This window comes from Bos indicus, chromosome 22 (genome assembly GCF_029378745.1).
Source record: "Bos indicus isolate NIAB-ARS_2022 breed Sahiwal x Tharparkar chromosome 22, NIAB-ARS_B.indTharparkar_mat_pri_1.0, whole genome shotgun sequence".
Taxonomy (NCBI): Eukaryota; Metazoa; Chordata; class Mammalia; order Artiodactyla; family Bovidae; genus Bos; species Bos indicus.
The window spans coordinates 47,054,287-47,075,157 of NC_091781.1; the positions used below are offsets into that span (position 1 = coordinate 47,054,287).

The 20,871-nt window shown below is 49.8% G+C and overlaps 2 protein-coding genes across 19 annotated transcripts in view; one reads left to right on the forward strand and one right to left on the reverse strand.

The window, feature by feature from the left end:
• The window catches only part of CHDH (choline dehydrogenase), a 92,211-nt gene extending 80,945 nt beyond the window's left edge, over positions 1-11,266 (forward strand). For 4 of the 5 annotated variants that reach the window (XM_070776491.1, XM_070776490.1, XM_070776489.1 and 1 more), the window contains 3 exons: positions 8,037-8,179; positions 8,636-8,738; positions 9,463-11,266. In XM_070776491.1, coding sequence (XP_070632592.1) covers positions 8,037-8,179; positions 8,636-8,738; positions 9,463-9,881 — 665 coding nt within the window. In that variant the 3' untranslated portion in view covers positions 9,882-11,266. The remainder of the gene's footprint in view (positions 1-8,036; positions 8,180-8,635; positions 8,739-9,462) is intronic. The other variant, XM_070776492.1, reaches the window with a different exon arrangement.
• Positions 1-20,871, reverse strand: part of CACNA1D (calcium voltage-gated channel subunit alpha1 D) — a 371,067-nt gene that overhangs the window by 9,079 nt on the left and 341,117 nt on the right. For all 14 annotated transcript variants that reach the window (XM_070776478.1, XM_070776476.1, XM_070776482.1 and 11 more), the window contains 6 exons: positions 20,418-20,587; positions 17,432-17,553; positions 16,337-16,657; positions 9,163-15,821; positions 7,987-8,265; positions 3,465-7,061 (listed from right to left, as the gene is read on the reverse strand). In XM_070776478.1, the coding sequence (XP_070632579.1) occupies positions 15,528-15,821; positions 16,337-16,657; positions 17,432-17,553; positions 20,418-20,587 (907 nt within the window). In that variant the 3' untranslated portion in view covers positions 3,465-7,061; positions 7,987-8,265; positions 9,163-15,527. The remainder of the gene's footprint in view (positions 1-3,464; positions 7,062-7,986; positions 8,266-9,162; positions 15,822-16,336; positions 16,658-17,431; positions 17,554-20,417; positions 20,588-20,871) is intronic.

Here is a 20,871-nt window from a genome sequence, read left to right on the forward strand (position 1 = left end):
GTGAAATAACATATATATAGTTGTTTTATGTGGTTTCTGTTGGATTTGTTGATACAATTTTCATGACAATGGTCAATAGATCTAGGGAAATGTCTGTCTATATAGATGGCAAACATCTACATAGTTGATTGGTATGATTGGGGTTTATTTTCTAGGCCTATCTAACTTTGAGCATTAAGTTACTCATGTTGAGTAGACAGCTAATTCTATGTATTTATATGTTTTTGCCTTGTTTTGGCAGGGTTACTTAGAGCATGGGCTTTAGCATGGGGGTGGTTAAGGGGGGTTGTTAACAGGCCATGTACTTGTTCGCTGCATGTACATGTAGAGTGTGTGTCTAATTTCCTTATGTCCTGAACTCGTTGACTGAATGACACCTTTTGATAAATAATATTCAATTAAAATCCAGTTACAATTTATTTGACTGTGTTAAGGCCACAACTGAGTCACAGCATCCCTTAAAAAATTGAAATCACAGTTATGTGTGAGCATGCGCTATTTTAGTCCATCAAGATGTCTTATTTAAGTGGAAAGACGTGGGCAGTTTTAGGTGAGATGGCCCTGAAGTGAGGTGAGATGTCTGATAAAGTTCATTAGCAGAAACGCCCACAAGTCATGGGCCTGCAGAGAGAAGAGGGACAGCCGCCAAGCAGACTGGTGGTCTCACACAGCTTGCTGATTAAGTTTGCAATCTACTGGATATGATGTTCGTGTTGACTAAAATTGATTTGATTTAATGTGCTACATATGACTAGTAATGTGTACTACGTGCTGTCAATAAGATAATGTACATGCTTATAAACATGGGGTAAATAATGAATGTTATAACACATATATATATTATGTATGTACATCTTCATGTCATAGTGCATATATGCACAGTACATAGTTTATGCTAAAAAGAGGTGATTTTAATACTCACGGGTACTTAATAATGTCGTAATGTCCCATAACGAAATGTCAGGGTATACTCTAGGTAGAATTTCAGCTTTGGGTGCTGATGGTGGAGCTGGAACTTCTTCCTAGAGAGATGTGTTATTCTCCTTTGCTGGGTTACAAGACCAGGATAATAGATACACTGCAAAGACTACTCATTTTAGGAAATTATTTTTCAGTGATGTTAGTTGTTGGTGTTAGTACTAGAATTAAAAAGAAATATAAAATAGATGCTAGTTGTCTGACAGTAATGAAGGGGTGTCTATGGGTTGTTCTCGAATTCATGTTAGTGTTAAGAGGTCTGCTGCTAGTACTCAAAAATAGGCTTTGGCCGAGAGGTTGAAATGTTACGCTTTGTTCCTTAGATGCAGGGAGCACTGGGAAGTGCGGGAACTGAGACTGATAGGCTTAGGGCCCATACGGCTGCTAGTTTACTAGGGAGTGACTTTACTGGGGACTGACAGCAGGACTGTGGTGCAGATACTAAGTGCCCCTCTGGCTTGAGAGGCTGTGCAGTTATCAGGGTCTCCTAGGAAGTCAGGCACCAACATTAGTAGCATTAGGACTCCTAATAAGGCACTTAAGATGTCTTTTATTGTATAGTAGGGATGAAGGGGGATTTTGTGTCAGATGAGATTCCTGTGGGATTTTTAGATCCTGTGGCGTCAAGGAATAGTAAGTGGACAGCTGTGAGTGCTGCAGTAATGAATGGGAGAATAAAACGGAATGTGAGGAATTGTCTAAGAGTCGCTTAATCTACTGAAAAGCCAGTTCAGATGCTTTCACTGAGACTTATGCTGATATATGGAATTGCTGCGAGGAGGTTAGTAATAACTATTGCCCCTCAGAACGACTTTGTTCTCAGGTTAAGACATAGCCTATAAATGCTGTGGCTATGACTGTAAATAGGTGATTCTAACGAAGTGCAGTTTCTAAAAAAGTCTAGGATCCATAATAGAACCCTGATCCTACAGGAAGAAACAGGCACATAAAAATATGGAGGCTCCATTTCCATGTAGATATAAGATAACTCACCTGTAATCGATGTTCTTGGCTGGGTAACATTAACTACTGCTGCTGCTGCTAAGTCGCTTCAGTCGTGTCCAACTCTGTGCGACCCCATAGACGGCAGCCCACCAGGCTCCCCAGTCCCTGGGATTCTCCAGGCAAGAACACTGGAGTGGGTTGCCATTGCATTCTCCAACATTAACTAGCTAAGTATTAATGATGAGAAAGTGGTTATTGTGTTTGATGTGTAATGTATTGCTAGAAATAAGCCTGTTAACATGTGTAATGCTGAACAAATGCCCAGTAGGAACTGAAATCTCCTCATGATGGGTTTGATGGGCTGGAAGAGCAATAAATGCATTGTTAATAATTTGTATTAATGGGTGTGGTTTTCAGATGATGGTGATTGGTGTTCGTATAGTTGAATAACAATGATGATTTTTCATGTCATTGGCCATGGTTTGAGTCCATGTGAGAATAATGATAACATATATTGTATTTAAGTTCTATTTTTGTAATTTGTTTTGTGGGGTTTTCTTCAAAACCTTCACCTATTTATGGTGGACTTGGGATGATTGTGGGTGGGGGTTATGGGATTATGTTGAATTTTGGTGGCTCATTTTTGGATTTAACAGTATTTTTTTTTTATTTGGGGGGATGTTGGTTGTGTTTGGTTATATGACAGCTACTGAACAGTATCCTGTGGTTTGAGTCTCTAATATTAGAGACTGTTTTAGGTATATTTCTTTCAGGGTTGATGATAAGAGTTTTCAGTGGCATTTTATGTTTTAAAAGGTGAGAAAGTAGAGATTGTATTTAAATTTAACAGACTAGGGGTTGAGTGATGACAGGTGATTCTGGAGTTTTTAGTGAGGAGGCTGTGGGAATTGCAGTGTTGTGTAGTTATGGTTCTTGATTTTAATTGTTACTGGTTGGCTATTGCTTATTGGTGTTGCATTTATTGTAGAGGTGACTTGTGACTAAATACGGATATGCTATGGTGAGAGGGTAGTGAGGAGTGAGAGAAAATATAGTTCTGTTAGGCCTTTTTTTGATACTAGTGTAGAAAATTTTAGTTGAATGAGGGAGGTAATTTGTGGTAAAATACTCTCGAGTCCGATTAAAGCTAGGAGGGATGATGCTAATATGCTTCTTTCCATATCTGGAGTTACAGTATTACCATCACTGATCTCATATGGAACTATGTATCATCACCTTATCAGAGGCTCAGTCACACGTTTGGTAATGCAAGAAAACAATCTTGTAAAACAGGCAACATAAACAATATAGCTAGCAGTGTTAGTAAGGTCGTAAGTGAAAATTTAAAAACCTCCATTAGTTGCAGCCCAGCCCATCCCAGTTCATCTGACTTTGTCTGTCTGTTCTATACCAGCCCTTACCTTTTAGGGAAATTATATATTGGCATTGTCCACAAGGCACCCAGCCCACTAGGTTGGCCAACCCTAGTATGGTGTCACTGTCCCCAACGTAAGGGAGCCTTTAAGTTTAAATGACCGTACCTGGTGTTAACTTTCTGTTGCAGATCACGGAGTGTCCAATCTTCATCCCAAAAATTAAGCTTTAGAAAGAAACAGTGTTTCCTTTTAATAATTAAACTTTGCAGCAATTAACATAACAGCAAGGAACTATCTGAGAAGTGAGTCTTAGTGAACACAGACCTCAATAAATAACATTAGAATTTGGTATCCACAGAAGTCTCTCTTTCTCTCTAAAATTAGCCTCATTTTTATCACATATAGCCAAATCAAGATATCTTGATTTAAAATTAAGTCTGATTAATTGATTAAGATAGCCTCCCTAGGCCAGGAAAGCCACACCATGGCCTTGTCACAGATTTAGGTGAATTCCTCCCTTTTTGAGGTCCGTAAAATACCTTGAGATGCCTGCACCAATTAGGAGGTGGCCTTCCTAATTTATCTGATAAAGCTGCTGGGAACCTAAGAGTTTCCAATCTCTAGAGGAAATTAGGTACAGAGAAAGAAGTGTTTCAGTTCTGCTTACAAAGGTATAATTTAGCAAACTGCTGTAAGTCATAATTAGTTTGAGGGGAAGGTTTTTTTTTGGAAAACACATATTAAAATCTAGTAATGTTTCAGACTTTAAAACACTTGGTCAAATAAGATCATACAGCACTGTAAGATAATACTTACTCCTTACCCAAAGTTACAAGAGATCGCAAAAGCAAATACAGTGTGTGGAGCAGGGGATGGGGCACCTGAGAGCAGCACTGACACAGCCCCACGGCCGTGTGCGCAGTGGCTGGCGGGGGGCAGCTGTAGCACGGTTCGCTCAGAGCTCTGTGATGGCCTGGAGCGTGGGAGGGAGGGGCTGTATGCACACAGACAGCTGATTTACTTTGTTGTGCAGCAGAAACCAGCAAGGCATTGTAAAGCAATTATCCTACAATTAAAACTTTAAAAATAAATTCAAGGGGGGAAAAAAGCAAATACAGATCCCTTACCAGGTGGTGCTAGTGGTAAAGAACTCGCCTGCCAATGCAGGACACGTATGAGATACAGGTTTGATCCCTGGAAAGATCCCCATGGAGGAGGGAATGGCAACCCACTCCAGTATTCTTTCCTGGAGCATCCCATGGACAGAGGAGCCTGGTAGGCTACAGTCCATGGAGTCGCAGAGAGTCGGACATGACTGAAGCAACTTAGCATGCAAGGGCACAAAAACTCAATCTGTTATCAAAAGCAGCATTCCAAGGAAACTGTCCTCTTAATAGAGAAAACCAGTCTTGTACCAACCTACTTTTAACAACAAAATTAACTTTACTTTAAACCTAGCCAATCCTGATGATCCACAAACTCTCCATTATTTTCTGTATCCATATGAGCCTGTCCTCCATTTTCTTCTTCATTGAGAAACAACCAGCTGTAAGAGTCACTTTCTTTTCTTTTAATAAAATGCAATTCCATTCCTCATACCTTCTTCACTGACAATACACATCCTCTTTTCCTACTGTATACTGAAATGCTTCTTTTATTATTTCTATTAGCTTTAATTACATATTTAAATTAGAGTGCTGAACTCTTTAAAAACCTTAATTTCTAGTGAAAACTAAGAGGTAAGCAATTATGAATTATCTTTTGCATTAGGATTCTGTAGCTCAGTGAACATAAGTGCTAGTGATAATTCCTAAAAACATTTGCTTTCTTACAGAGAACATGTTAGGATGACACCAAACATATTCATTAATCATCCTAAATACCTTTAGTTTCTCTGTTTATTACAGTTAATGATGTTTCAGTGTCTTATTTGGGAATGACTTAGCTATTCAATAAATGTCCATCACTTAATTTAGAACAACTCTATATTTCAAGCAAATTTTCAAATATCTAGACAGAATTATCCTTAAGTAGACAGTCCTACAATATAATTATTCCTAAGACATTCATCCAAAAGCTCTTATCTTGCATTCATTTAACTCACTTATAAAATTTCATTATGCCACGTTACTTTCCTTGCTGACAAATTTGTAATAGATATAATAAGATCTTAATACCTTTAGTTACACCTTGGTTCGCTGCTAAGTCGCTTCAGTCGTGTCTGACTCTGTGCGATCCCGTAGACGGCAGCCCACCAGGCTCCTCTGTCCCTGGGATTCTCCACACAAGAATACTGGAGTGGTGCCATTTCCTTCTCCATACCTTGGTTTACTACAAGTCATATAACTTGATGACTCTAAAGTCATATCTATTTAAATTAACAAAGTTTAAAACCAGATATTAATTTAATACTATTTCCCAGTTCGCATGAACCTGAAATTAATTCTTGCCAATTCCTTTCTGTAGTTTTGAAAATTTATATAAGTGCTTAACTTTCTTAAGTAGAGCTCGTCGATGAATTAATTTTGATAATACCATCCAAAGGTAAGGAGATTATATATATATACAACCAGAGATCTCACAGGTTCATTTTCTAAACTTAATCATGAATTGGGTATTATAAAACTCACTAATTTATGAGTAATAGTTGGAGTAGGTATAGTTTAGAAAGGTTCCCCACCCACCCCCATCTATCTCAGGAAATAGAGATGATCTAGATAAAATAGGATCCGGGCCCTCAGGATCTGTTAAGGCACAGGGTGAGAAAACCAAGTTCTCCTAGAAGGAACTGACCTCAGGGTCAGAATTCTAAAGGACACTGTATCAAGCTTGCCTTTTCTAACTGTATATACAAAAAGAACCAGTTTTGGAATTTTCAAGAGTTTCACCTAAACAGGTTTTCTCTGGAATCTAAAGAATATTCTGGCCACACAGTGTTATAATAAAATATCCTTCTCTTAATCACAGGCTCATAGCTAAAACCTTTTCAGTCAAGACAAATTCTCCCAAGAGGGCCCTGCAATGGAACAGAACCAGAATTTCCTATTTCAGAAGGCAGAACGGCCTCACAGATCACAACACAGAACATAAAACAGGCATGGCTGTCCTAATCAGACACTCCCTTAAATATAAGATTGAAGGTTCTCAGAAAACCTTCTACAGAGATGCAGAACTTCCGATTTTGAGTTCTGACCAACAGGAACTAAGGGGTGGCCTTAGACGTCTCCTGCCACCTGCAGACACCCAGGTGTGACAGGACTTTCCACCTGGGCTTACAGGAAGGGAGGATGGGAACTCAGCCTTACCGGAAACCAGATACCAGATACCGCAAGGTCCCTGCCCACAGGAGGTGATCAGGCTCCAGTCCTCAGATAACTTAGGCTCTTCCACTAGACTCCTGCATCCAGGACCAGAAGAGAAGGGTAGGATAGGAGGAAAGGGAAGGGAAAACAGGCCAGTGAAGTCGCTCGTTCCTTACCTGGTCAGGAAGCTCTGGCCAGTCGTGCACATCAGGAGGAGGCCAGGGACATTTAAAGGGTCCCAGTGCTGGCTACTGGGTCCAGTCCATCAGCAGGCAGGCTGATCCCTGATGGTCAGGAGGTCAGTCGTAGCAAAAGAGAGATCCTACCAGTCAGTTGTTGAAGGAAGGAGGACCCCTTCTAGGGCCTGAGACCGAAACCACCTGCCTTGGCCAGGCACATGATGACCACTTCCTCAGCTGTCTCACAACAGGAGGTGTCAAGAAGGAACACGGTGCTGCCACTGAAAAATAACCAGGAGGATTCAGGAGAGGGGCCAAAAGCAGGAGGAGAAGACCAGCCTCCGAGAATCCTTCACTCTGGTTGAGTGAATCCTTCAATCCTTCAACATCTTGGCTGAGAGATGCAGATGCCACCAGGAGGGACCCAGAGTCAGACTATGGGCCAAGCAAAATGACTGGCCAGAGACGACCCCGAAACTAACCCTATTCCCAGAAAACCTGAGACTGCGAACCACGTGGCAGAGCAGTTCTCCTGGGTTCCCTCACCCTGCTGCTCTCCAACCGGGGTTGGGGGGTGTGATCCTTCCCAACAAAGTCTTTTGCTGTGTCAGAATGTGTGTCTCCTCTGACGATTCACTTCCAAGAGTTAGATAAGAGCCTACTATTGGGCCTCAGAAGGGGTTCGCCCTTCCTGCAACGGTGGGAGACTGGATGGAGGAGGGATTTGACCTTGATCGCGGTCTGTGTGTGATGGGTGGGCTGCAGGAGGCACAGAGAGGCTGGGCACCAGCCACCACCACTTAGGTGATGTGGGCTTAGATGGAGGTTGGGGTGTGGGTGGTAGTGCCAAGAAGGTGGGCTGAAGTTGATCTTGGAGCTGAAGATGGAGACTTTCTAACAGACGTGGTAGGGGGTGATGGCGAAGAGTGTTTTCTGACTTGCAGTGACAGCAGTGTAGTGTAGTCGGGGGTCGGGGCTGGGGTAGATTTGGGACGCCCGTGTGACCTCAAGTCCCACAGTCGCGTTGGCAGTGGTGGAGTGGGAGGGGGGCAAAGCTGAAGCCTCTTGGCATGGAGCTGATACTGAAAGCCATGGTGCTGGGTGGGCCCACCTGGGGACAGAGGAAAGTTGAGGACGTGGGTCCAGTACTGGAACACAGGCCCGGAAGAGGAGGAGGAACTACCCACAGAGAGGAGTCGGACCCACCTGCCATGCCAGGACTGCTCTCTGCCTCATCATCATCTTCTGATCCTCAGGGTATGGAGCCACGGCCCATCTGGAAACGGGGGGCTTCATCCGGAGCCAGCCTGGGGTCCCCCATCCGGACATCCAGTTCCACTTCCTGCCGTCCCAGGTGATCGACCATGGGCGGGTCCCCCCACAGCAGGAGGCTTACCAGGTGGGCAGGCGGTCTCCCCATCACAGCAAGGCCTTCGGGGTAGGGGGGCCCTGAAGTCTGTGTCCTGCCCTCCAGCTGCTCAGTGTCTGAGGGGAGAGAAGCGGGGTGGGGAGTCAGAGGTAGAGTGAGACAGGTTGCACCCAGCCTGGGCCACCAGCTCTGGGTGCTGAGTACTAGAAATGGACAGAGAGGCCAGCTCTGCCCAGGGAATGCCAACCCTGAACATCTCGAACAATCAGGTATAAAGCCAGGAAGCAAGAGCCATCGACTGAGGTGGCTTGGTGCCTTGATTTGGGGAGGGGGGCAGGGGAGAGGTTACGATGCACAGTAGATGCCAAAATGCATCTGCTCTCAGTTGACTCTGGATGTCCAGTCCCGCCCCACAGGAAACCAGGGCATCTCTAAATGACTACGCTGGGGGTGACCGGGGTCATTGCTTCCTCTGGGCTCTTCCAGGTGCATGTGGGGACCATGCGGGGCACGAGCGTGGGCTGGCTCAAACTGAGAAGTGCCAACCCCCACGACCACCCTGTGATCCAGCCCAACTACCTGTCAACAGGTAATGCCCCAGCCACTTTTGCTTTGCCCAGGCCTGAGCTTGTTGGGTCACTGAAAGATAGAGTGCCTCTGTGAGGTTCATATTTGCCCCGGAACCTTAGCCCTGGAGCCCACGTTTTGAGCCACAGTCACATTCTGTCCCCCATCCACCCCTCATCCTGGGCTGTAAACCTGCGCGTGCTGCACTGCAGTGCCCTGAGTCCCCACCAGTGGCCCCAGGATGGCACTCGACACAGATTTGCAGCTTTCAGAACAGCCTACCAAGAGATACACAGAGCTCTGGCTGTGTATAGACAGCTCACAGAGCATTTTTCCTACTGTTCCTGGGAGCATCTTCTAAAAGCAAATTACATTTCTGGACCTCTCTGTATACGCACAGCCAGAATGCCGCCCCCACCAGGCAGGTTTGGCCCAAGGATACTCACAGGGCAGGGCGTGCAGGCTTATCTCCATTTTGCAGATGAGAAAATTCAAATCCCTGATTTAAATGAAGGTCCTCTGGGCCAGGCTGTGTCCGTCTAGGATGCTGTCTGGGCTTCGTGGGACTCTGCTAGGTTATGCTGTCACTGCCGCTGGGTAGGGGACAGGCAGCCTGGGGGCTCGGACCTCCACGTCCTTGAACTGTGTCCCCTTGGGCAGCTTCTTGAGTCTCTCCAAGTGGAGAATCTTCCAGCAGGGCCAGCATGGTAAGAGGAAATGTCTCACCTGTTTCTTCTCGTCAACAGAAACTGACATTAAAGACTTCCGTCTCTGTGTGAGGCTGACCCGAGAGATTTTTGCACAGAAAGCCCTGGCACCATTCCGAGGAAAGGAGCTCCAGCCGGGAAGCCACATCCAGTCAGATGTGGAGATAGACGCCTTCGTGCGGGCGAAGGCAGACAGCGCCTACCACCCCTCGTGCACTTGCAAGATGGGCCAGCCCTCTGACCCCACGGCAGTGGTGGATCCACAGACCAGGGTGCTCGGCGTGGAAAACCTCAGGGTGGTTGATGCCTCCATCATGCCCAGTGTGGTCAGTGGCAACCTGAACGCCCCCACCATCATGATCGCAGAGAAGGCAGCCGACATCATCCAGGGGCGGCCGGCGCTCTGGGACGAGGATGTCCCGGTCTACAAGCCCAGGACCCTGGCCACCCAGCGCTGAGGTCGGCCCTGCCCGCGAAGGCCCAGCACAGCCCTTGCTCCACATGGACTTTCCTGAACCTGTCTAGAATGTTATCCTCCAGTGGCCGAGACTTGGATAATCTCCTAAGAAAGGGGACCAGTACTGGTTAGTGAACTGGCTTCTTTCTTACCAGCATGTCCTCGCAGGCATTCTGGGGCCCCTTCTCCCTGCCTCTGGGCAGGATAGCAAAGGGGAGGGGAGGCTGGTGCAGAACGGGCAACTCCTGGCAGGTCCTTGTCACGCGCTCCACAGCGCTCTCCAGTCCAGGGTCCTGCCGCCTTCTAGAGTCTGGGTCGGTGGGTCCTTCCCAGGCTCTGTCTGGAGGCAAGCCAGTCCAGGAACAGGGAGCTTGCACAGAGCCCAGGGCATTCTCCCCATCCGGCTGAAAACTGCACCGGAGGCCTGGAGTGAGGGAGCGTGGAGCTCAGCTGGGATGTGTGACGAGCCTCCAACATGCCTGGGCAGAGGGAAAGCTGCCTGCTGAAAGAAACAGGCTTCTTTCTCTGCTGCTTCCTGACTTCACCCCCAGAGGGAGACAGGAACTGGTGTTCAGCTGGGTCCCTCCAAGGGGCCTTGTAGCCCACCCTCTATGATGCTTTTGTTCTTACTAACACCATCAGCCTGAGGCTGGAATTCTGGACCTTGCTTCAGGACTCAGGAGTCTGCAGGGCCTCTTTACTACCATGGGTTTTAGGATTTAGCATTTTTAAAGATCTTCCTGTTGCCAGGAAACCTAGAAACCCAGAGCAGACCTGTACCCCAGCCTGCTCTGCGCAAAGCCCGGGGAGATGGGGACTGAGCAGTGGCCACGGCTGGCTAATTCTCATTCTCCAGATGTCCCCAGCAACAGACCAGGCGGGAGCCAGGCTGACGGACAAAGCAGTCAAGTAGAGCTATGATCCTCGTCCTGAAAAAAAACGCAATTGATTTAAAGACAAATGAATTGGCGAAGATTTGAGCTTGGGGGAAAAACAAAGTAACATTTAAAACAGATCTCTGATCTTTAAACTTATTCTAATTCAATAAGGCAACCCCATAACTTACTTTTGAACTGAGATCCATTATCCAGACTGTCGTTACAAGGTAAAGAACATGTGGATGCGTTTTGTATTGATTTTTCTGACTGTATCCAGAAGCCCCTGTCTGGCAAGAAGGAAAGGAACTCCCGTTTGGAAACCTGCCCCATTGGACCCAGAATCAGAGGGAAGGAAGATGGAACATTCCAGGCTTTAACCCAGATCAGAGGCGGTTGAAGTGCCTTGGAGGCCCCACGGTTGAGAAAGATTTCTAGAAAGGTAGAAGGAAGAAAGCCATCACACCAGCCTGCCTTTAAAAATGTTTGAGTAAAATCTTATTTGATCTTACCTGTGTCTTTATTTTCTGTTCCAGCAGAGGGTCAAGAGAGAAAATTCTGTGTCTGTCAAGAGATGTCTGTCTCCTAGAGAGGCCCCCACCAGCCCACAGGACTCCTCTGGGTCTGGAGCCGCTGGCAGGGGTGAAGGGCTGCAGGAGGGGGGTCCTGACCCCCCACTTTGAGGGCCACAGAGTGACACCTCCCAGCTGGTGACTGAACTTACCTCCTCGGGGGGGCATGGCAGGAGACGTGGCCATTCAGACCTGCATTCTCTGGTGCCTTCAGCCTCTGACACAGCAGCTGATAGGCTGGTGTGCGTGTGTAGGTGAGCAAAACTGCGTGTGTCGGGGGGAGGCCCGTACTGTGGGGCACCGAGGCCCCTCTCCCGCTCATGGCGTACCATCACACAATACTGCCGCACACACAGGTGCGTTTCACAGGAGAAAAGCGTGAGTGTCATACAGCCGACACCCAACAGGAAACTGCTATTGGGGTCCAGACCTCAGATAGAATATTCTCTCTGAGGCAGCTGCCCCCTCGAGCCCTAAGTGCTGGCTGGCCGGGCAGAGTGGAGCAGTGGCCTGTGTCCTAACCACCAGCTGTCTGAAGGGTCCAGCGCCATGAAGGACCCATCGCCTGCAGAAAGAAAGGGGGCTGTTGGCTCAGGAGGCCAGAGAGGGGAGGGAAGTGCCGACCGCAATCGGGGAGGGTGAGCCAGTCAGGCAGGCCCGAAGGGCATGGAGGGCACTCAGCCTCTAAAGGAACTGCGAAGACACCTGTTAAGCCCCTTAGCAGAAAGCCTGCAGTGCCCCCCGAACAGGAGAACGTACATTTCCCAGAACGGTTGACAAAGCCTAACGGAAGCGGTGTGCGTGCCTATGGGCAGGCTCTGCGGAACACGGACCCCACTGAAGAAGCCCATGTGTGAACCTCTCCATCAGCACAGGATTCCTCCTGGTGGAGTAAGAGCCAGAAACCCAGCTAGAGCAGCGGCCCGCCTGCAGGTGACCAGAAAAGGGTGGGTCCCAGAGGTGGGACTCTGGCACCTAGAAACACAGCCCTTGTGCAGGCTGCAGGAGTCTTTTCCATAAATTCAAATAGAGTCTCCTTAGTCAAACCATGTTCCTCCACCCAAAGGGCATGTCATAGTTCCGCTGAACAACTTATCATCAGATCAAATACCTAGGCACCCTTCTCTTAGAAACCAGAAAAAACACACACACACCTTTCTCTGCTGGCCCTGTCTTGAGATCCAGGCAGCCTCTCGTGGCCTCTCCTGCCTCCACCCCCACGGGGCACCCTCACAGCCATGCTCACTCCAGTTCTCTGCTTGGAAGCAAGGGCCTCAGGCCTGCCTCTCTTTCTTGCCTACTCTCTTGGATCCCCAGTAGAGAAGGAATATTATTTTGGAGAAATAAAAGCTTTTTCCACGAATGAAGGCGTAGCTGGAGTCTTGTTTCTGAGTCAGGAGAGGCTAATAAAGGAGCTTGGAACTCTGTGTGAAACTAACAGCTCTCAGAACAAACTGACCACCATCGTAACAATAAAAACCTTTGCAGGAAAGCAGGCAATGGGCAAAGACACTTAGGGCTGTGAAGCATAAACAGCACAAAATAAACTGCTCTGGTTTCTCTCACAAGCGTGGCATCAGACATAAAGCAGTCCGTCAGACATGTTAAACCCATTCTGTGCACCAAGAAGCTTCTAGGGCCTTCACAAGCTGCCCATCCCAGCCACCAGTTGATTCTGAAATATTTCAGAATCAGGCTGGAAGGTGCTGTGTGGCCCAGCTGTCTGGATGGAAATCACAGAGGCCGCAGTTAACGAGGTTCGTGCTTGCCGTTTCCGTTTTGGGACGTTATGGACAACACATAATGAAGGAGACTTCACGTACTATTCCTGGGGACAGCCCCAAGATGACTACTTTTTTAGGGGATGGGAGGGGAATTAAAAAGGAGAGACATTTAAAGTTTCCTGGAAGAAAAGAAACCATGTTCTGCAACTTCAAATTTTTCTTAACAGAAAAATTTAATGTCAGACGAGCAGTTGAACCAGGTGTAATGCAGACAGATATTAGGAGTGGTGCAGTCTGTAAAAATGGCACGTTGAGTGCTGACTAGCAAAGATCACCGACTATGCCAGGAAACTCGGTCCTGGCAGAACAGTTTTGGACTAACAGTGGGAAGCCACACACTAAGACCGACACTTAGTGGAGAGATGGAGTCCAAAATGACGGTGACCGTGGGTTAGCCCTTTAGGAGAATGGTGCTGTCTGCAACTGGAATTAAGTTACCACTGGCACCAAAGGAGCCATGAGAATAAGAGAGAATCTACATCATTACAGCAGTGCCCTCACAGAGTACCTGTTCCTCCGGAGGCTGTCACTGGCAAGCACCAGCTCTGTGCATGGAGAGCTCCCAAATACAATAAAATTCTTACACAGCTTTATTCTGAAGATCATTTTGCATTTTAATAAAAAAGAATTTATGTCAGGAAATAGTCATTTACAAACCTTGAAGTTTTTGCCTGGATCTGGAGTAAGAATGTCTTTAAGAAGAGGTTTGTAAGGTCTTCATAACAAAGTGTTATTTACAAAAAAAAAAAAAACTAACATTAACAGGTCATGTATTCTTTAAAAATTTTGAACCAAAAACTGCTACTAGTCTTTTTGACCGCAGGGAATCCCTGCCACGGTAACTCAACAAAGTTGGTGTAATTCTGTGAACAGAAAAGGAAGCCTTGATGGGTCTGATGATCCCAAAGCGGGTTTTCATTGAGAAGTAGAATTGGAGTGCGAGTGCATTCTAGTGAAAACTTCAGCCCTCATTCAGTTGCATATAAAAGCCCTCCAAGAGGACACACAGCACAGCACTGTTCTGTAAAAAGGCAGCAATGCGATTTGTACAGACCCCGCCATCTAGTCCTGTAAGAGCCTCCTCTGCCTCCTCGGTCCCCCAGCCTCCAGCACTCTTCTGTTTCCTCAGACGCGCAGCCTTACCAGTCCCAGGGGGACAGCAGCAGAGAGACTCATTCACCACTGCCATTATTTCTGCACCAGAAATGCCAGAATGTCCTGTGGGGCAGCTGAGGAAACCAGGACTGTGAGTGAACGCCACAGGGTCCGAGTAACCAGCTCGACCTCCTCTGCAGTGAACTCATCGGAGGGGTTATTAAAGGAGAACAAAAGACAGTTGCAACCCATGGTGGATCAAAAGTTACAATATCAAATCACAGAACCCCTGCCCAAAGAAAAGACTGCAAATAGTCCTCTGGAATCTCTTGTGTAAAGATAGATTTATAGTGACTCAAAATATCTTAGAAAAATCTCTGTAGTGTCAAGTTCTTCTGAACTAAAGATTGTACCCCCAAAAGACTTTTCACTGAATAAATGAGAATTGGCTCTGTTTCTTCTATTATACTTCTGTATAGCCCAAGTAAAAATACTAATAGTTTCTAGATTTCAGTGGGGAACTACAGTTATTAGGACCCATGGATATTGCTGCATTTCAAATACGGTACAATAATTACAAAATATAGACCATCTCTTTACAAATACAAATTATAGTATATTACAAGTCATGTACAGTAAATCTATAATTTTTAAACAAACTAGCGTATCTAAGTTTACCTGGTTGCGAGTGCAGTATTATTCCAGTTTACAGTTGCCCTTAGCCTGACAGTCAGAAATCCGACTGTCGGAGCGACGCTCTCCTGCCTGTAAACTGGCATCACGTCACAGAAAACCCTGCTTACAGGGTCCTGCTTCCCCTCCCAGGATGACGGCTGGTAGGCTGGTCCTGACGTACACACTGTATTTCAGAACAGCTGAACAGGAATCAGGAAGCAGTGTGTTTTTGGGGTGGGGAAGGGTTTAAAAATGGATATGCTGGGCCCAGTGAACGTCTGATATGCTAGACCGATGGCTGAGGTAATGACACAGGTGTGGTGATCGTCATCACCTTTAAACCTTTCCCACCCCATGCCTGCGGGCGGCAGGCGAACGCTCCAGACAAGCCAGCAGGGCTGTCTGACCCTCCTCGCTGGTCCTCTCCAGGAGGGCTGGACCCGCCCTCACCCACACAGCTGGGGCACGGCTGTCCCCTGCCAGGTTTATGGCTTCCTTGAGGCATGACATCACTTGTTACAAAATTCTAACTGCGAATAGGGACTCCGCGCTAGTGCCTAAATTTTCCTAACTACGAGGCACTTTTCCCCTGGCCCTCGGGCGCCCCACCTTGAGGCCAGAGCCTGTCAGCGGCCCCCTGCAGGGGCTACAGGGTGGTGATGCAAATCATCTCGTCTGCCAGGTCCTCCTCGTCCCTCCCGGGGTCCGGCTCCTCGTCGCTGTAGCCAGGCCCAAAGTCCTGGAGCTCGTAGTCTTGCCGGTGGGAAACGGGGCCCACGTCTCCATTGGCCCGCGGATGCACGTTCCCGTTCAGCAGGTTGCTGGCCGCACTCTCCATCTCGTCGATGGTTAAGTCACAGGCATCGGCGATTTCGTGTTTTGTCGCCGACACGAACTTTGGGTCCCTCGCGTACCGTCCTAAGCCTTCGGATATCAGAACCTGTATAGAGAAGAGGGTCAGTGGCATAGATGCAGAATGACAGAAAGACCACCTCATGCACTGACTGCGTGATATGCTTTTGGGACCCAGCCAGTCCCATCCGCAAGACCGCATCCAGGGTAACTAGGCCTGGAGGTAAACGGGAATCTAAAGGAGCTCAAACACTGCACGTGGCCCAAGAAGAGTGAAACCCACAGCGGACAAATGTCGCAGAATAAACAAGTCGTATTTGTGGGACTAACATACACAATCCTAGGTGCGGCCAGCAGGGGTGCTGTCTCTACGGTTTAGTAGCTAAGTCATGTCCGAGTCTTGCGACCCCATGGACTGCAGCGTGCCAGTCCCTGGTGGCTGGCGTGATGTTTTTATACTTGTGCTTTAAGTTCCATCCTTGCTGCCAAGACGTGGGCGGTTCAGGTTCAGAAGAGGCATCCTGGCTCCGGAGCCCCCCCGCCCTCAGGACCGCCTCCCCGGTGCCACCGTCCCTCCCGTGCAGACTTAGCGGCCACACTCACTGCCTCCACCAGGCTGTCCGCGCTCCTCTGCTTGTCGCTGTTCTTGTTGTGGAAGCTGCTGGGGACGGTCAGGCTGGCTGGTGTGAACGTCCGATAGGAGACGCTGGGCTCGTCCGTGTACCACGAGCTGCGGTGCAGGGACGGGAGGCTGCCGTTGACCTGGTCTGGGGCCTCTGGCCGCTCAACCTGGATCAGCGGGGTATAGCACGGCGTCCAGTCCCGATACGACGGCGTGGCCGGGGGCGTGGCCCACGACCGGGTGGAGTGGCTCGGCGAGTACTTCTGGGCTTTACTGGAATCTAGGCCGGCGACTGCCATGATCTGAGGAGACAGAGGAAGCGGGGTGAGGTCCTCAGGGGTCCCGGCCTCGGGTGCCCTCAGAACAGGCCAGGCTCAAGGCCCTGGTTTATAGGGGCTTCATAAGGATACAGCGCTCTGAGTAATTCAGTGAACTGGCTATAAAAACTTGGCTGCCTAACAGACTGTGTTTGCTTTTGCCCCCAATCTATATCTCCTGATCCCCAGGTGGGAATCAGTTGCTCGTGAAATTGCTTAGAAGCATGAAGACGACACAAGTCGTGGAGTACAAACATGCCACCTGGATGACTCTGGGTTTGAATAGGGAAGTGCCTTTAGGGCAAGCTGACGGCGCCCAGCGCTCAGAGTAATGGGTTGGTTTTCTCAGGCAACTCGTCTGCAGCCGGCACTCTGCTCAGAAGCACCGCCGGGTACAAGCCTGCTTCTTCCACCTACAGCGGTCCACGGCAGGCCTGCCCTGCATCCTCCTCTGCAAGGGGCACAGGGGACAGTGAGGCCAGGTCTGTGGCCAAGTCAGAAGCCGGGACCATCCAAGGGATGCACACACAAGCCTACAGGGACCTCCATGCCTACTTAGTGTGTGGTATGTGATGCCTGGGGCCTTCCCAGGGTTTGTCCTCCATCCACGACAGAGTAGGACACAGCAATTAATGTAAAAATGGTGAAAAGGGACAAGGTTGGCAGAAAGACCTGAAGAGAAACTCTGAAGCGGCAGCTCGTGTTTACGTGCTCAGGACACTGGGGTCGCGCCCCTGGAGCTGCCCGGGGGCCGCTCACCTGCTGCTGCATCAGGTGCAGAGGCAGGGCCGTGCGGGGCGGGAAGGCGGGCGACGGCGGGACCTCCTCCTGGCTGCTCTGCCGGCGCAGGCACTCGAAGTTGAAGGAAGACCTGCGGGGGGCTGAGACGTGAAGCACACGTGTGACTGTGGAACCAGCTGTCAGGCCCTGGACTCTGGGCGTCCAGCAGCAGGGGCCCAGGAGGAAGCCAGCCAGGCACCCAGAGAAGAGCACTCGGCATGGTGGCGGGGGTGGGGGGTTGTCTCAGAACTTCAGGAAGAGAAAGCAGCCCGACTGAGGGGTGTTTCCAAAAAGAGACTTAATGTCTCGGCCCCGAAACATCTGTTCTCTCAGGAGGAGCCAGAGAGCCATGCTCTGACTCGAGGCCCCTGGCCCTGCATGCGGTAGGGACACAGCGTCTCAGGTCAAGTACATGACCGCACTGGAGAACCCACAGATGCCTGCCGACTGCCTGTTCTCTTCCTGAGCATCCCTGGGGCCGGAGTGTCCTGTGGCTGCTCCCAGGCTGTGGTCACCCTTCTGTCTGCTACCTGCCCGAACAGCTCAACCAGATTAACAGGCAGATCCCCTTGTGGGGCAAAGACCCAGCTTCCTGTGCCAGGAAGACAGAAGACACAGGAAAGGACACCTTGAACTGTAAAGAATGTGGCTAGTTGTCCTTAACAGACCACAAACAGGCTTCCCAGGTGGCGCAGTGGTAAAGAATCTGCCTGCCGATGCAGGAGACAGGAGACACGGGTTCGATCCCTGGGTCAGGAAGATCCCCTGGAGAAGGAAACATGAACCCACTCCAGTATTCTTGCCTGGGAAATCCCATGGACAGAGGAGCCTGGTGGGCTATAGTCCATTGGGTCGCACAGAGTCAGACATGCCTGAGCACCTATGCATGTCCTGTTAACAGCCACTCCAAACAGAGGCTTCTAGACAGGCTGAGCAATGACAAGGTGATCCAGGCTCGAGGCCCCCCAGGGTGCCAGGCCCAGGCGATCAGTCTAAATTCTGGGCCCTGTGCACAGGCCAGAGGGCTCCCCGGGACACCTCTCCTTACCGGTGGCCTGCAAGGCAGCATTGAGTCACCTTGACATTCCTTTCTTGAACTCTGCTTTCTCAGCTCACAGGGCATTTATCCTACCCTAGCACAACTCCACACACCCCTGACTCTTACACTGGCAAACTGCAGGGACCAGCCTGGGGAGCCCCTGCGGGCATCCTGAGAGGCACGTGAAGCAGCAGAGCCCTCTTGGTGGAGGTTCAGCTCCAAAAGCTCATGAAAACCAGAGATAGCCCATGCCAGCCACTGCTCAACTGGGCGGGAGGCCCTACAGACAACCAACCTGTCTTGCAGGCCCACTGTACACCAGGCAGCCTGCTGGGCCTCCTGGTCTACCTGCTTCTGGGGAACATGGACACCTGCCATCTGCTCCAGATGGCCTTCCTCCCACATGCTGCCCAGGGCCAAACTCAAGTGTTCTAAGAGAAGGACAGGCTTCCCAGGTTAGCACCACCTCTAGCTTCCTCCTGGGTCAGGAGGAAGAAAGGAAAACTACCACCGCCACCATTCAGAAAGCACCTTTCAGTTTTGAAAAGGGATCCACCTACGCCTGTCATCTTATTTGCTCTGCACAACCAGCTCTAATGCAGACAGTGACCTCTCTGGAGCTGAGCACATAGGAGTTCCATTGGTCACCCTGCCAGAGATCTGAATACACGGGCAGGAGAACAAATACAATGCATTTCACCTATTCACAATTATAAATAAAGAGGGCAGCCAGCTGCCCACTCAGGGTCCTTGACTCACAGAGGCAGCACCTGTGAACAGTGGAGACAATCATGACCACCCAAGGGAGAAAAGGCGGTGACAGGAGGGCAGCGGCACTCACGGGGCCCGGGGCTCAGCCCACCTGCACAGGCGCCATCCAGGACTGACAGCCCAGCACTGCTCTGTTCAGCAGCTTGTGTTTGGGGCTGTGAAATTCAATATTAACCATGGATATGGGTCTGACTGCACTTGCCCGCAGGACGCTGACAGCTGGGGAGAGACGGGCCTGGGCACCACCCAGCTGAACTTGTTACTATGCATGTAGATGGCAGACTCAGAGCCAATGTGTCTCATTTATTCTGGTGACTGATCAGAGTCCTACCCCAAAACACACCTCATTCCTCAGCAAAGCCAGAAGTGGATATCCCTTAACCATCAGCAAAATGTCCACGTGTCCAAAATCAAGCTGCCAGCCAGGAGATGGCAGGAGCCGCTGCTTCATCTCTTTCCCCAGCCCATGGTCCTCGGGGTAACCCAGCTCTCTTGGCAGTACTGGTGATACCACGTGTACCCGAAAAGCAGCCGGCCCCTGCCCCGTCTCCGCAGGATGTGATTCTCCGGCCCTGGGATGGGAGTGCCTACCCTAGTGGCCACCACCAAGGCCCCAGCAGGGGCACTGGCAGACCAAGGCAAAGGTGGGGGAGAGGGGGGCAGTGAGGTGAGACAGGAGGAGGCATGGGCACCACAAACCCTCAGGCCCTCCTCAGAGCCCTGGGCCTTGGTAAGAGGCTTGGGCTCAAGTCCACTCAGCAGGTGGGCCCATCCTCCACCCTCAGAGAGCCCGTGACCCCATCTGGGGAGTGAGCCTGTCGAAACCATGTGCAGGACTTGCCCACCCATCAGGGCAGACCCCAAGCTCAAAGGCAATGATGATGTGCCTAGAAAGCCCCTCCTCAAGTGCTACAAACTGTGCGACCATGGAGCCTACACTGCCTCCCCTGTTCTCAGCGTCGGAGCGCTTCTAGCCCTACCACGTGGCATGTGGATGAGGAAGAAAAGAAAACCAACAGCCTCTCCACCCAGGGGCCTGGTGTTGAGGACTGAAGGCCCCTGACCATGTCTGGCCCACCCCCCCCAGGCTGGGGCAGGTGGACAGACACACTACCCTCTGCGAGCCTGGATCCCAAACAAAAAATCTGGCCTCACATGTAGGGGTGGGAGGTAGTAGGCGTCGCCTTGGAGACCTCCGGGAATCATAGCCAACGGGCGAGTCGTCGTCCTCTGAGAAGCTTTGGGGGTGATGGTAGCCTCGAGGCCGCTCAAAGTCCAAGCTGCTGCCCAGGTACCAGTTATAGTAGCCGCAGCCGTAGCTTTGCCTGGTGGCCGAGAAGGCCAGGAGAGAGAGCAGGGGCACGTGAGAGCCCAGTTAACAAGACCACATCCACAGTCTGCTCCCACCTCCTTGGCACAGCAGGACTAGCTAAGAACGCAGCCCTTGGCTCCACAGAAGATTCTAGAAGGAAGACAAGGGCTGCTACAAACACCTCGGAGGGCAGGACTGTGAGGAGCAAGGCGCGTGCTTTCCCTCCCTGGGCGGCCTCAGTCCCGGCTCAGATGTGGACTGTGGGTGCCTTGCAGGCTGCGCTAGCCCCACTTTCTC